At 40.9% G+C, this 16,127-nt stretch overlaps 1 protein-coding gene across 1 annotated transcript; it reads right to left on the bottom strand.

Annotated features, from left to right (window-relative positions):
- Positions 1-2,176: 2,176 nt before the first annotated feature.
- Positions 2,177-15,300, bottom strand: sesn4 (sestrin 4). The gene is made up of 9 exons (XM_053323439.1): positions 15,129-15,300; positions 8,543-8,740; positions 8,194-8,376; positions 7,756-8,001; positions 6,410-6,524; positions 6,102-6,226; positions 5,152-5,318; positions 4,913-5,057; positions 2,177-4,172 (listed from the first exon to the last, which is right to left on the bottom strand). The coding sequence occupies exons 1-9, from the start codon at positions 15,192-15,194 to the stop codon at positions 4,083-4,085; spliced, it is 1,335 nt and encodes a 444-aa protein (XP_053179414.1). The 5' UTR covers positions 15,195-15,300; the 3' UTR covers positions 2,177-4,082.
- Positions 15,301-16,127: the final 827 nt, after the last annotated feature.

Raw genomic sequence — 16,127 nt, 5'->3', positions numbered from 1 at the left:
CATATTTTGCAATGGGTGCATATCAGGGCCTTTTTGAATTATCTGTACACAACACAAGGATCTGGACTTGGTATGATGGCACAAAATCAGTCCCCCCCCCCCCCCCTCTCTTTTTATGAGTTTATATATATATATATATATGTGTATATATAAATAAATAAAAAATACATGTAAGTATTTTTAGAAAGTTGTATATGCAACCAACTCCCCTCCAGTTTTCTCACAGGTGTCAGAGACGTTATGAGCAGTTGACAGAAAGTCTGCAGCATGTTGGTGGATGGTTTGCTGCACTGTCTCTAGTTTACTGTTGCCTCCTTTTTAAAAAAAAAAAAAAAAAAAAAAAAAGCGGAAAAAAAAGGAAGGCCCGATGTTATTACTTCCTTTCATTCTCCCCTTTATGTAATTACAATTATCTACATATTTTTTCTTCCTTTAAGTAGCAGTTAGTCCCTCAATGTATGTTTTTGAAATTGCCCCATTTGATACAGTATTTTAGTATTTGGCAAGGTTTTTTTTTTTTTTACTTACCTACATTGGGGTGGGTGGGGTTTACAGGGATTAATGAGATGTGCATAAGCCAATTACATTTTATGATTTTTTTGATTAATGTTGATAGTCCCCTCCCTCCCTCCTCCTCCTCCTCACCACCTCTCCTCTGTCTTTTTTTCTCCTCTCTCTCTTTACACATTGTAAAGTCAGCCAGATGACAAACAGTTCTGAACAGCAGAAATAAATTCAATAAACTGTTTAACCCACTTTGTCCCATTCATTGGTGCATAGATGTGCTGCAAGTTTGTGTGCAGTCACTGTTTTCTGTTCAGCAGGTCTGCCACCAGGGGGCGCTGCTGAATAAAACAACAACAGCAGCCATTGTGGATTCAGCTGTGGTGACTTCTTTTTCATGACACAAAAGCATAAAATATTTTCTCTTTTAAAGGTCAGACATCAAGAAAACTGCGAACTGACAGTTTACATGTTTATATATTACTGTAAAACAGCTAAAGACACATTTAATTAGTTAAAATTGGTATTAAAATTACATACAACCCTTCCTCATTAAAGAATTACAGAGTATATTTGATATAAAAGTCCATCCTCAGTGTTTCTCCATCACAGTTGTGTAAGTGTCAGACTGAACCAGAACTGGGTCTAAACTAGTTGTGATCTCACCTATCAGAAAAACACCCTTTGCACATACTGTATGTCTGAGTGAAAACAGTTTTGAGTGGAGGAAGGTTTAAAAGTTCAGTTCAGAACTAACACAAAATGACTGTAAATGAGTCTGTAATTATTGCTTTATTCTGCTACATCTATTATTTGTAAATAAACACACATTGGGCCACGCAGCAGAGAGAGAGTGACTCACTGGCACTTCTGAGTATCAGAATGTGTCAGCTACTGAAATGACAACAGTGATACATTGTTGACAGGTGCTTTGTGCCTTCAGGTCACTGTGTTAAACACAAGTGCTTGTCTTGTTGTTAGGGTTATGGGTCAATTCGATAGCATTTTAAATGTCATTTTAACTGTTGTGCTGAGCTTCATGTTGGTAAAGAAGAACATGTCTCAAGAGTTGTCAAAAACTGAAATCAGCAACAAGAAATGTGTGTAAAAAAACTGTAAATTACACAAATGTAGTGTCTACATCCAGCACTTATGACGGTGCTTCGACCAAACTACATTGAAGTCCACCCCCTGGCTTTTTCTAGCCTTCAACCATATCTCTTGTTCTTCCTGGATAGTTCATCAACCAAAAAAACAAAAACAAACTGACTAGGCTGAAAGTTAGACAAGGACCTCTAATGCCAATTTAGGCAGAAGTTTTATCTTATTTACAGCGAATCAGAAGTATTTTACAAACAGGGTTGTTTGTTTTCAGCACCAGTTCGTGCCTCCGACAGCTTTCTTTCATTTCAGTGTGTAAAGATCATAATAATCACCCAGCAAGTGGAGACAAGACTAAGATAGGTGCTTCAAATGAATCTACAATTTATACTTATTTCAAGAGTTTGACTTTCTCTCTGAGGCAAGTTTGTGATTATCGTATTCAGTCAAACCAGTAAGTGGTACAAAAGCCTAAAAACGGAGGGATTGCTTTGTGAAAATGGATTAAATGAGTAGTCTGGAGGAGAAAAGAAACCACAATAAAACAGAAAACAGCAGACAGGAGTTATTTTCATAGAGCATCTTTATAGAAAACATTTCTTCACATTTTCAAAAAACATTTTTTTGTCTTTTCTCTTGTTCTGTCTCTTTTTTTTTTTAAAGTTGGTTTTTATTTATTTAATTTTTTTAGTTAAATGTCCTTTTTTTATTTTAATCTGCTAAAGTTGAACGATTTTAACATCCATCTGTGTCAAAGGCTCTTTTGCTGAGATGCTGGGGCTTGTAGAAGATGTGTGATAGAAAACACGGGCCATTCACAGCTGTAATGTTCATCAGAAACGGTGCTGACCAACACCTGGGAACCCCCCTCCCGCCCCCCCACGGTGCGGGAAACAGTTCAGTTTGTCAGGTCCGGGGGCGTTTCCCAGCTGCAACCAAAGCCCACATTCAGCCTACAGTAGTCACATCCCTCCACTTCAGCAGCACTCCAGTTGTAGCCTGAAGGCACCTGCGTTAACGCTTTTGCTTTTTGTAGATATGCACTTCTATTTTCTTTCCTACGTCCTGCAGTTAACTAAACTCTAAACCCTAAAAAAACAAAAAAAACAGTCATCTACTTCTAACCAGGCTGCAGCACAACAAGCAGGTCTTACCGTCACACCCAGAAAACAAAACAAAAGTTGTACTCTAGTTTACAAAAAACTGTAAAAATAACAAAAAACAACAGAAACAAAAAGATACAAGTGTTTTAACAACTAGTTAATAACTAGTTGGTACATTGTTCTGCTTTGCAAATTGTACCATGGATTTCAACTTGTGGTTATGAAAGGTTGAGTTGTTTTCTTTTAACCTTTGGTCTGCAGTTTAATCTCTGATTTGATCATGTCTGAAGCGCGTCAGTACAAAAACAACACAAAAACAATCATCTTGTGAATGGCTCAGCTTAATTGTCACTGTTCGATACAGCTCACTGACCTCTTTCAGTTTCTCTCTTTTCATTTTATAATTTGAGTGTTTTAAACAGCTTTGCAAACATCATTAACTTCAGACTCGGTGTCAGCGCTGAACTGAAAGTAACGGAAGGAGCAACAGTTCATTGAAACATCTCAGATCTTCACTCAAACATCTGGGGCTGAAACGTAAGAGCGAGTCTGAGAGTTTACAGACACACAATCTAAAAATCTTCAATAAATGCCATACGGCGGAGAAGAAAGGCGTTAGACCCACAACACTGTGTGCCTCAAGTTCTACTTATGAGCTACCTTGAATTATAAATATATAAAGTTTTAAAAAGTGCTTATTAAAAGAAACTATAGTGATGTGATAACTTCCAGCAGTGTCACTTCTGTGTTTGTTCTTTACCAGCCTTAATACGAAATGTTAGGGAGAGCAAAACCGTCGTCCTTCACAGTCCACCAACACTGAATAGGATTGTCCAAAAGAAGAAAAGAAAAGAAAAAAAAAAAAAAAAGAAGCCCTGGTCTCCCATTAACATTCATATAACCTGTACAAAAAGATCTTTTGGGGAAAGAATAGTTAATACAAAAAGGACTGATCGAACTAAAAAGAGGAGTATTGGCCACTGGTAACACACTGCTACAACAAAGCAGTTTCTCACTGACGGAGCTGGAACACAAAACAGGTAAAAATTAAAAACAACTCTAGTAATAATTGCACATAACCTTCGAGAGCCGAGATGTTCCTCGAGAGGACATCGCGGGAAGGGACTCTGCAGATGGGGTGGAGCTGGGAGGAGGGGGGGAGGTGGCACACTATGGTATAAATACATTTAATCTGAGAGAAGAAAAAAAAAAAAGGAGAAAGACCACATTCATGAGGCACAGCTACAAAACGATGGTGCTCTGTGTCCTTCAAAGTGCCGCTCTCGTCCCACATGGCTGTCAGCTGCTGAGATATCCGCCCTCGCGTCTCTCTGTACCGGTGGAGAGTTTTGACTTTGTGCCTCTCCGAGCACTTTAGGCAATCATGTACTGAGTGATGGCTCTCAGAGCGTAGAGAAGCTCCGCCTGCAGCCGCGCCTCCATGATTAGTAAATTCACATGTATCTGAGGGAGAGAGAGTAAGAAATTAGGACACTATATTTTGGTAGTGTAATAGCCTTTGAATTGAATATTTTTCTTAAGTATATTTTTATTTCATATTATTTTTACTGTTTTTTTTTATATTTGCCCTTCTCCCTTTTTTGTTGTTGTTGGCATCTTTCCCTTTGTTTTTTTCCCTCCTTTCTGTTGTGTTGCATTCATGTTGTATTGCAGTTCTTAATGTTATTTTAAATAAATAAAATATATAATATATAAAATAAAAAAACAAAATATTGAACATATGTGTTAAAAAAGTGTGTTCTGGGTTGAGCATAGCTCAGCGGGTAGAGCGCCCGCCCCATGTGTTGAGGCTACAGTCCTCGTTGCAGGTGACCCTGGTTCGAATCCCGAGCCGAGTGATCTTATCCTGCGTGTCATTCCCCCTCTCTCTGCCTGTTTCCTGTCTCTCTCCACTGTCCTGTACATTAAAGGCAAAAAAGCCCGAAAAAATATACTTTAAAAAAGAAAAAAAAAAGTGTTTCAGTTCTGTCAGCTGTAAAAAGTCATCTCACGGGCGCAGGTGGTCGAGTGGTTAGAGCGCATGCCACATACGAAGCCGACCCCGGTTCCAATCCTGATCGGAGGTCCTTTGCTGCATGTCACCCCCCCCCCTCTCTCCCATATTTCCTGTCTGTCTACTGCTTAATAAAGGTGTCTATGCCAACAAAATCTAAAAAAATAAATACATTTTAAAGTCATCTCACCCGTTCCGAAGGTTTAAGTAGAGCCCAACTCAGTGGACACACTGGTGTTTTGGTTGCGTCCGGAAAACAGGTGACAGCCTTAATGTACAGCTTCAAATCCCGCTCCAGCAACTGATTCACTTCTCCGTAATCATAATCATCATACCTGCAACCACAAATAACACATTTATTAACTCAACACAAAAAGAAGAAGGGTTCTGGTGTGTTTTTACTTTCATTGCATCAAAATGAAGTCTCACCGTATTCCTAACACACAATGGATGTAATTCCAGATGGCCCTTTTCAGGTCGGGGCTGTGCAACGATGGGAGGGTGGTCACGCTCCGAAATCGGTCGTCAAGCAGGTGCCCGATGTCTGAATACAACCTGTTGACTAAAGAGAAGCCGTGGTCCTCCCACGAATAGTCCTGCAACAATCAATATGATGAGTCAGCACTTTATGGCTTCAACTGAGGGACACAAAAATATCTGAGGATCATCAAAGTCAGTATCTCCCCCCCCCCCAATTTTTAAAGACACTGAAGAAGCAGAGTGAGTCGATATGAGCCACATGTCAGGCCACCATGTCGAATAATTGATTAACATCTGTAATTATTTTGATTATTAGAAGAAAATGACAAATACTATTTAATTCCAGTTTATCACATGTGAGGATTTGCTGCTTTTCTTTGTCTCATGTGATAATAAACTGGATTTCTTTGAGTTTTGAACTGTTGGTCAAACAAAAACAAGAGATGAAGATGTCACTTTCGAGTCTAGGAAATTATGACTAATAATAATTTTTCACTATTTTGTGACTTTTAAAAAAATAAACAATGAATGAATGAATAATTATTTGAGGAAATGCTGTGCAGATTAATTGCTTAGTTCGATTCTACTCCAAACTCACGGTGCTCAAAGCATACAAAGATGTAAAATGACAAATTTATAAACCTAATTTAGTTGACCAACTATAATTACTTCATCAAGCGCGGATGTGAACACAATCATGTGTAATTTTCTTTCCAGGAACCCATTCAGGTTGGTCTGCCAAACCAATGTGTTAAAATGTCAACGCCACTATTTATCAGCTGGTTTTGCCTTACTGCGACATATAATTTACATCTTAATTTGGCCACTGTCCATTTTGAGGTCGGCTTTCACTGCTTTTGACTGCAGCACAGATGCGTTTGAAAATACCACGTCCTCACCTGAACTCTAAATACTTGGAAGTGGTCCTCCTCTCTCCGGGTGAACTCCTGATAGCAAAAGTCAGGGTCTGTGATAAAACGCGATGGGTCTGAGAAGCATATCATCTCCTCCTCTTCTTCCATATCTAAAAAAAGAGATGATGACAGCAAAGGAGGAAAGCAGAGGGTCCATAAGTGTGGCTGATGAGTGGTAATTGCTCAAGTTTCATACCATGTGACCTGAATGTAACGCTCAAGATAAACATCAGAGGTCAGTGGAAACATGTTCAGTTTCAGTCCGTCAGTTGTTGTTGTTGTTGTTGTTGTACCTGTTTGTTGGAGTGTTTGGGTCTGCAACAGGCGCTCTTCTCTCTTCTCTCGCTCCTCCTGAGACTTCTGAATCCTCTCCTTCAGACAAACCATATCACAACTGGAGTCCAGAGACTGTCGACACAAAAACCAGACAGTGAGAAGGGAAGTGAAGTGTGATTAACTCTCAAGTTTCTTACAAAGAAGAAGCACCAGATAATAATCGGATCATGTGCTCATCATCACAGAATCTCCCATAATCCTCTCATATTTACACAAAGAACTCTTCAATTCAAAGTTATGCCATATATATAATTTTATGGTCAGAAACATGCTTGGACTAACTGAACCACGTATTTCACATTATAAATGATTTCTGTAACAGATCATATTGTTTACATGAATTTCATTTGCACCCTAAATGCTGAAACCCTACAGTTTTCAATGTGAACAAAAGCTCTAATAGAATACCGTAGAGTCACATTGAAATCATTAATCAATTAACTGAGTAGTCTATAAATCAATTAAAGGCAATAAACAGAAACATTAAACAGTCTCAGCTTCTTAGTGTGTAGAATTTAGTGAACAGACTTGGCAGAAATGGTGAACAATATTCATAAGTATGTTTTAATTAGTGTTTAATCACCTTAAAATAAGAACTGTTGTGCTTTCATTACCGTAACAGGTTCTCTTCCACAGAGGCCGACATGTTTCTACAGTAGCCCAAAATGGACAAACTAAACACTGTCTGAAGAGGGACTTTCACATTTTTCACAAGTTTTGAACCACTGTAGGTTTCTTCTACACATCTGAATGTGGAGGGTGAGGTGTATTCAGTTTATGCAATCTGCAACCTCACCACTAGATGCCACTAAATCCTACACACTTGTTCTTTAAAGTCTGATGATTTGCTGATTCTCTCAGTTTTTTAATTTAATAGTTTTTTTAATTAATATATTTGCATTTAGCACCGTTGGTCGAACAAACTTGCCATTTGAAGACATCATTTTTGAGCACTCAATATTTTCTGACATTTTATAAACTAAAAGTATAATTAAAGTTCAAAATGGTAAAAAATAATCTAGTGATTAATCAATAATGAAATGAGTCATTAGTTGCAGCTCCAATGCATTAGCTTGTAATTATCAGAGGGATTGTTTTTGTATGTCGGCAGTCTCATCTCAAAAGGCAAGGGAAAAAAAACCCTTCATATTTATTTCCACTTAATGGATGCTGCACACATTAATAAAATTCACTTTGATAGTTTCTTAGCGTTACAAATGTTCAAAACATCAACAACTTTTTGAACTGGATTTTTTTGCTCTGCTCTTCTCTATAATTTAATAAAATCAAGTGTGAGTGTTACCCGTCGCCGTGTTATGTGCTCAGAGGGAGTGGCGAGAGACTGAGGCACGTTGGTGTTGCCGTTGGCAGCATCAAAGGGGCAGAAGGTCGGTGGGGTACCGTTGGGAGATTTGGAAAGGGAGGCAAAGTCTGAATCTGTGTCAGATCCAAACACGAAGCTGCAGAGGGAGTGGCAGTGAGCCAGGATCACCACGGCCTGCACCAGCTCAGCCAGTGACCAGCACTGCTCACCAGACTTCAGCAGAGACTGGAGGGAGACAGAGACAAGAGCTCAGGGTCATACAGGTCACATTAACAGCTAATTTTAATTTATTAGTCTTTATACTCGTTAATCTGCATCCTCAGTTCTCTAACAACGTTTTTCTGTCGGTGATAATATGTAAAAACATCAAATCTACGTGATGTTATTGTGGTTCGGCCGTGTGTTGCTTTGCTGTACCTGGATGTGTGAGCAGGCGGTGAGCCAGGGTTGGTGGGCCAGCACTTTGTTGATGTGGTCAAGGAGGCGAAGGCGAGGAGGTGCTGCCTCCAAACCCTGCAACCACAGAGGGTCCCCACCCACCCTCAGAAACTGGGCGGAGTGTAGATACACCAGGTAGTTGCAGTGATGTCGTGCAGCAGCCTGGATAGCATGCCAAGAGAAAAGGAAAATAACTAAGTCAACAAAAGAGCTTGTTGTTCTTTAATTTTGTATAATACTGGAATAATCTCTGGTGACTAAACCCACTTCCTCTCAAACAACCATGTGTTTGTTTAACTATATGTATGGAGGTGAGATGATCACTGACCATGATGGCGATGTAATGGCGGTAGGGCAATGGCAGGGGACCGTCCATGTGCAGAATGTAGTGCTGTGTGCGCAGGAAGCTCTCCAAGTACTGAGGGTGAGAGGCCATCTGCTGGGACACAGCGTCCACGCTCCCCCTGCTGACCGGAGCCTTCGTGAAGAGCAGCGACACTCGCTCCTTCTCACCGTTCACCATCACCTACACAAAGAGGGAGGAGAAGGGAGATGGAGGTTTGTTTGTGATGGGAAAAGTTAAAACCCTCGAGCTGTTTTGCTGTGAACGAGTTTTATTTGGTTTCTTCTAACGCTGGAAGCTGAAGCAACAGAGATTAGAGACATGTGATGACAGACGAGGCCTGTGCTTTAGACCGGAGTCGTTTTTCACACCTTAAAACATCCGAGGACAAGCAGCCTCAATGCTGTGACACCGACAGCAAGTGGGTGCATTCCTTTCATTATTCTTTCTCTGAATAAAACAAGCAAACAGCGGTGCTCAAGCTGGGAGCTCGAACCTTGAACAGACCCTCATGCTAGGTACAGCTTCAAACACGACATTATTATAAAATGTGGATGAATCGAGCACTGTGTATGTACAGATATGTGTACGTGTGCTATAGACGTCATTTCTGTGAAATACAAGTGAATGCTGCGAATTGACCAAAGGGAAGAAAAACACCCAGAGTTGTCCTTTGAACGGGGGATTTACAGGCTAGGAACAACCACAGATGAAGGAACTAATGTGAAAGTTGGGCTTAGGAGGCCGTGCAGAGGGCAGCGCTGCAGCAGCAGAGAAGTGGATGAGACCAAACACACAAACAAAGGAGCGACTGGGCTGAGGAACCTGAGGCCAAGAGAAACAGACCCATGGTGAGAGGGGAAGCTGGCCTGCCCTCGTAGGCACAGCCATTTATTACCTCTCTCGCCGTCATACAATGGCCTCTAGGAAAAGGTGTTTGGGAGAGTGGCCACGAGCGAGGGCCCAGTTCCCCTGCATGTGAAACCTGAGTGCACAGTGCTGATCAAAGCCAAATGGCTTGCTGTGGAGTGAACTGTGCAGATGTTGGCAAAGACTTTTCCTTCTTACAGCGCATACTGCTATCTAGTTTTATTCCTGGCCTGTAATATCACAAACACTTCATCTTATGTCACAGATATTTGAAGCAAATGGCGACCAGCCGGCCTTGTTACTTAATTTAAGCCCCGCGCAGCTCTTTGGCATTCGGCACCATGTTTATCTGGCTGGTAGCTCCATGTGGTATTTCACTTCTCCCCGCAGTGGATGAGGGTTTCCTCCTTACCCTGCAACATGCTCCCCCTCTCGACCTATATACAGTCCACGCTAAGATCTTCAAAGACGTTATAATAACACATCAAACATTAAACAAATCCTTCTTTATCTGGTATTTATATTTCCCTAATCTACTATTTGCTGTCAGGAAACAGGGGAAAGGTCTGGAAGGAGCTGGAGAATTAAAAAAACGCAGTGAGCGATCTGGCTGTACGTGAAACAAGCTCAGACACAGACCCTGATCCGCTCCTGTCTGTCTGTCGACGCACATCGGAGAGAGTGTGCGGTGGGAGCGTGGAGCGCACAGGTGCCTGTCAATCAAAGACCTATTGACACAAGCACACGCACACAAGTATCTCTCCACAAACACAAGAGCTGCTGATTAGTATGCTGAGCTGCTGAATCTAGGTTACTGCTCCATCAAGCACTAACTGGCTAAAGGAAAAGGAGGAGGGGGGGAGGGAGGGGGTTTTGTACTGGGCAGCGTTTTAGGGGGCAACGCTGTATAGAACAAACACTTGAAGTATGATCTGTTAAGGACTAGTCTGCCACTTCAGAATGAGCCGGGATCGCGACATTAACTAATTACACTTTCATCTGATTGTCAATAATGTGCTGAGCTGCTCTCTGTTCAGTGTGAGAGACGCAAGAGGAGCTCAGACTGACGCTGTCTGTGCTCAGCAGAGTGTCTGAGAGACTTACTGCGTTCAGTTAGCGCTGAAACAATTAGGTGATCAATGATTAACAGAAAGTTAATGGTGAACTAATAGTTCTGTGTCATTTATCAAGTGAGATGCTATGATATTATCTGGTTTCAGCTTGTAACATCTGAGGATTTGCTTTGAGCTGCAACGATTCGTCAAATAGCCGATTAGTTAAGCAAAAGAAAATGAATCAGAAACGATCAATTCAGTAACTTGTCGGGAAAAAATGCAAAAAAACATTATTGGTTCCAGCTTCACAGATCTGAGGAGCTGCTCCTTTTCTCTGTTTAATATTGTTGTAGATTGACATTTAAAGATGTTGCTTTGGACTCGGGCTAAAAGGGAGATCAGTGTTTCTTTGTAGTTTTTGAAGTATCACAGTTTAAATGATTAAATGAGAAAATGATATCGCATATTAATCCATTATCAGTATTGTTAGTTGCAGCCAGGGCTCAAAGTTAACATCAACAACCAGACAAATGCTGCTGAATGATGCAACTGGCTGATAGATTTACTTCACTCACCAGCCATAAAAACAATGAATCTATTGAGAGGCCGGTCAAATCTAACCCTTCACAAACCGCTGGATAATAAATGTATTTGCAGATTTATAAAAATATTTTAATTGCAAATTAAACAATTAATTACCTGCATTACAGTTCAATTAGATACAGTTCAACATTCAACACTGACCCAAAACAATAAATATACTTGGCAGTTTGCCCATATACTTACAGCAGGACAAACACAGAGACTTCTCAGACTGGAAATAAAGAGAACAGTTTATCTACTGAGTCGCTTGATGTGGGATCTGCACATCACCATCATCGACCCTGCCCAGTGTCATCCAACTTTGATCTGTTTTGCAGCTCCTTGTTAAGAAAGGAAAGAGAAACTAAATTTCTGTGTGAGAATGAACTCAACAAAAGGTTCAAACTGTTGTTTTACAGGTTAAAGCTGAAATTACAGACGCATCCTAACCCTACACCCAGGTGACAAACCCACTGAAGACAACACATAAATAATCAGCAGAAATGTAACAAACAAAGAAAAAATCTCTATGAGCCAGAAACCATTTAGCTGACTGTCATATATTTGGCCTTCAAGCTCACAGCTTTGACGACAGGAGAAAAATAAGTGACCACACTTACTCTGACACAGACTGAGGAGATGGGATTTGTGTTCACTGCCCTCTCAAAAATTAAAAGAGGAAATTGTTGTTTTGTGTAATCTCATAAACATGTCTGGACAAAAATGACAAAGTCAAATTGAAACAGGAACTACGGTTGACGTGAACACTCGCATGGCAGGAAATGACACATCCTACAGTTGTAACTGAGTCTGCCGACACCTTCACATGAAAGCAAATTTAAAACTCAGCTGAACGTCCGGTTTGACAAAGCATGCATGATGTTTGTGGCGATGTTTCATGTACATTTATTAAGATTTTTAAAAATCTGGGCCTTCTGTCTTGAACATAGTTTCCTTTTTTTTTGTGGGTGTCAGAAGATTGAATTAATGAAGAATATTTAAGGAAGCACAACTAATCAATATTTCTGACTGACATAAACTAGGGGACGACAGTTTAGACGGGGGGTTTTTGTCATACCTGTGCCCAGACACACAATGAACACTTCATCTCTATTTCACTTCAAACTAATCACAAAGCTGCACACCGCAGTTCTTTTGATAAGGCGATACACTCCTTTACTGTCCACCCACATAAAAAAAATACCCGCATGAAAAGAGGAAAAAAAAAAAGAACTGGTAACAAGCATGTGTGGGTAGATTTATAAAGCAAAAAAGGAGCGTATCATCATTTAGGGCAACTGTGTACAGTATTACAAAGCATATTTTGGTTTCACAAGTAAAAAGATGCAAACAGGCTGATAAAGCACAAGCACTTTGAGGCTTTGTGCAAACAAACCTATTAATTCTGCTTACAGTCCGCCCAGCAGCGGCTGATTTTGAAACACGGCTATTTTTCTACTCAAAAACAAGCTGGAGGGTGATGAATAGGAGACGGCGATGTTGATATTACAGTGCTGCTGCTTCTGCTGTATTCAAATCACAAGATGAATTCAAACTTGTGGCCTGGCTGCAGAGATTTAAAAAAAAAAAAAACAACACACACACATAGCTCACAGGAGAGGGACTGTTCACAGGTACTGATCATTTGACATTCAAAAAAAAAAAAAAACCCTTAAACCCTCCTCCTTCCCAACGCACATGAGAGGTCATTTGTTTATTGATCAGAGCAGAGCAAGAGGCAGCAGAGAAATGAAAAACAGGGGTGACGTCACTGAGGGGAGGAAAGGTAAATGGAGACAAAGACGGGCTTTGATAGCAGGCCGACAAACAAAAACAGCAGCACTGTCCACGCAGGAATATGAAGAAGAAGAAGAGCAGCCGCGCAGAAGATGACACACAAATGAAAAGTGGGGAAAAATGAAGCAGGCAGTCTTCCAAGGGTAAATGTGTCAGCTCGAGACGAGACGTGCGTGTGTGCATGTATGTCTGTCTGCATGTGTGTGTGTGTGTCTGTATGTGTATCTGTGTGTGTCTGTGTGTGAGTGATGGTGTTGGTGGGCTGCAGGAGGGGGGCTGCTGCAGATACAGGAGAAGGACATTCAATCTGCATTCCAATTGAGCCTAGAGGGGGTCCGTCCTTATCATGCTCCGGCGTCCTGGCGGCATTAACCCCCCCCTCTCCTCCACCTCCTTCTCCTCCTCCTCATCCCTTCATCACCGGAAACACAAGCAGCTGGGGCAATTTTGGCTCTGCAACCTGAACTCGGGGAGTAGCGCAAAACAAACCAGCTGCAGCCCAAAGAGGTTTTGGAGAGGAGAGAAGAGGAGGAGAAGAGGAGAGGGGAGGGAAGGGAAGGGAAGGGAAGGGAAGGGAAGGAGCAGCACATACAACACAATCAAGACAAACAAAACACTGCTGCAGGATGAAAAACAGCCCACGTACAGCAGATGAGTGATTGAACCTGTCAGAAAACACGGCAGGCAGGTAGAGCGAGGAGAGGAGGAGACGCTGTTATAAACAACATAATATGGCTGATAACAGGGTAATTCATTACTCTGATCATTAACAAACAAGCCAGGGGCGTGTAGTGGATCATATCAAAGTCAGCTGCTCCAAATGTGGTAGGGCTTACACGCCTGCCAAATACTTGTTGTGATTTAAATAGTTGGGACTCGTGTGGTTATTTTTCCCCTTCGTTAAAGCCATATACTACATATTTTTATCCTAGTTTAAAGACAATAATGTTTTTCCAAGTGTCGTGTGCAGTATTATAGGCCTACCATTCAAATGACACTGAAGATGACAAGCAACCGAGTGAGTGAGACGTTGAAAAGTCACACAGAACTGCACTTTAAGAGGAGGGGGAGAAAAAATATAAGTGGAAGGTTTTTGAATCTGTCTCTCTTGCTCACATTCCTGCCTGTTTTGCTCCATTTCAGGACTCTAATCTGCAGCAAACATGTCTTTTTTTGGACTGCACTCTCCGAGACAGCGCCCCCACTCTGTTGCAAAATGAAAGAGCACCCGACAGAGGAGAAAAACAACTTTGATTGGCAGTCCAGTTCAGCAAAGCAAAAAAAAAAAAAAGAAAGGAAAAAAAAACAGCACAACGAAAAGTCGGCAATGTTTAGCAAAGACGACAAGCTGAAAAACACATTAATCATATTTCAGCTGCTATAAAACCATTTACACTCATATGTCCTTTTTGCTCGTCCTTACATGTATATATATATTATGTATGGTCCTTAATGGTACTGCATTACTTCATAGTCTCCTAATTGACAGACACTTTTCTCCCAAATCCTCAGATGACGTCATTGTCACCTCCAGCTTTTTCTCCTCCTCACTGCTCACTCACACAGACACCTCCTCACAGTTTTATTACAAATATAAAGATAAATATGAGCACATATCAACAGAGAGCTCAGAAATCGTCTTTGTTGAGCCAACAAAAGCGTCTGGTTACATTGTTTGTGCAAGCCTGTGTGATGTTGAGCTCACAAAACACCAAAACGGTAACCAAAAATAAAAAGAAGAGGAAAAAAGGATGATATTCAACGTTATATGGTCATTTAACGCAGCGAGCTTTAATTCACATTTTCACTGCTGCAACATGTTTAATGATGTTAAAAAAGGAAGAAAAGTGCCAAGCTCTCAGCCTTCTAACACAAGCACGACAAGCTGTTTTAGTGGCGTGTTTTAAGTGAGATGTTAACACTAACATTGAGACACGTTTTTTATACTAAGTGAGCTAACATTAGATAAGAAGATGATTTTTTTTTTTTGCTCGCTAGCTTCAGCCGCTTGTGTGAGGAAAAAAAGTTGTGAGATTAAAACAAACTTAACATTTAAACATGTCATCTGCTGGCTGACCTAACAAGTTATTTAAAGCTTTAAAATGAACAGCAGCAACACTGCAGATAATGGTTACGGAGGTTTTTCATTGGTATAAAATAAACCCTTCGGCCAAATGAATGAACGGTACTCGGGCTACACAGCTAGCCGCTAGCTTTAATTGTGTTAAAAGTGTTATTTCTCCATTTTAATGTCAGCTTTAACCTACCTGTTTCTGAACTCGCTGGCACTGGGTTCTTAGGGGGTACTCCATTTTATTCGTACAGATGATCATTTTCCAAAAACGGTGTGCTATTGCATGGATGCGGCTCGGTCTTTTTTTTTTTTTCTTGGGTCTTTCCAAGCTATAGCTAACAAAAGGCGGAGAGCCTCTGTCGCTGCAGCCGGTCGGTGTGCAGCCGAAGACGGGACTGACAGAGCAGAGGAAAGCTTCCCGGAGCCCAGCCGACAGCTCCGGTAACAGTGTGTCCAATCACAGCGCAGGAGGCGGGGCCGCAAGGTTAGAAAATGCTAATAAACATCTGCAAACAACAGCGCAGAGAGGCAAAAACAGGCCAGGACCGAGCAACAAACACACAGAGTCACAGAGAGGGCTGGAAAGTAACTATGTACATTTAATCAAGTAGCCTCCTTGTAGGCTACTTCAAGTCGGCCTATTTCCTTTTAATGCTACTTTGTAGTACACTACATTTCAGAGGACAATGTTGTACTCTGAGTCTGTACTGTAGCTACTCCACTACATTTATTTGACAGCTTTAGTTACTTTTCAGAAGATTTGACACAATGGATAACATAACAAGCTTTTAATATACAACACATAGTCAAGGGTGACTTTTCAACATTTTTGGCTTTTGTTGTCTTTCATAAAGCAGTGTGTAGCCTATGTGTGATGTCTGAGTTGTTAAACGCTCCACCAAATATATACATTTGTGTATCAGAGCTGTGTTTTTTCTTCTCTCCTCTTCCATTAATCATCTCACGACCCCTCTGATTTATTTGGTGACCTTCTAGAGGGGCCTGATCCCTAAACTGGGAACCACTGGACTAAACTAAGCTAACTGTATATAAAGTAGTGTAAACTAGCTCCACCTCCAGCAGCTACAATAGTAACATGCTGTTTACATGCTGATGCGTAAGATGTCATTTTTAGCAGGCAGAAGTTTCTATATGACGCTATTGTTTTTGTGTACACCCCTTTTCATGCTAG

Source organism: Scomber japonicus, chromosome 8 (assembly GCF_027409825.1).
Source record: "Scomber japonicus isolate fScoJap1 chromosome 8, fScoJap1.pri, whole genome shotgun sequence".
Taxonomy (NCBI): domain Eukaryota; kingdom Metazoa; phylum Chordata; class Actinopteri; order Scombriformes; family Scombridae; genus Scomber; species Scomber japonicus.
The sequence above is the reverse complement of the archived record's forward strand: the minus strand, read 5'-3'. Positions and strand labels throughout refer to the sequence as shown.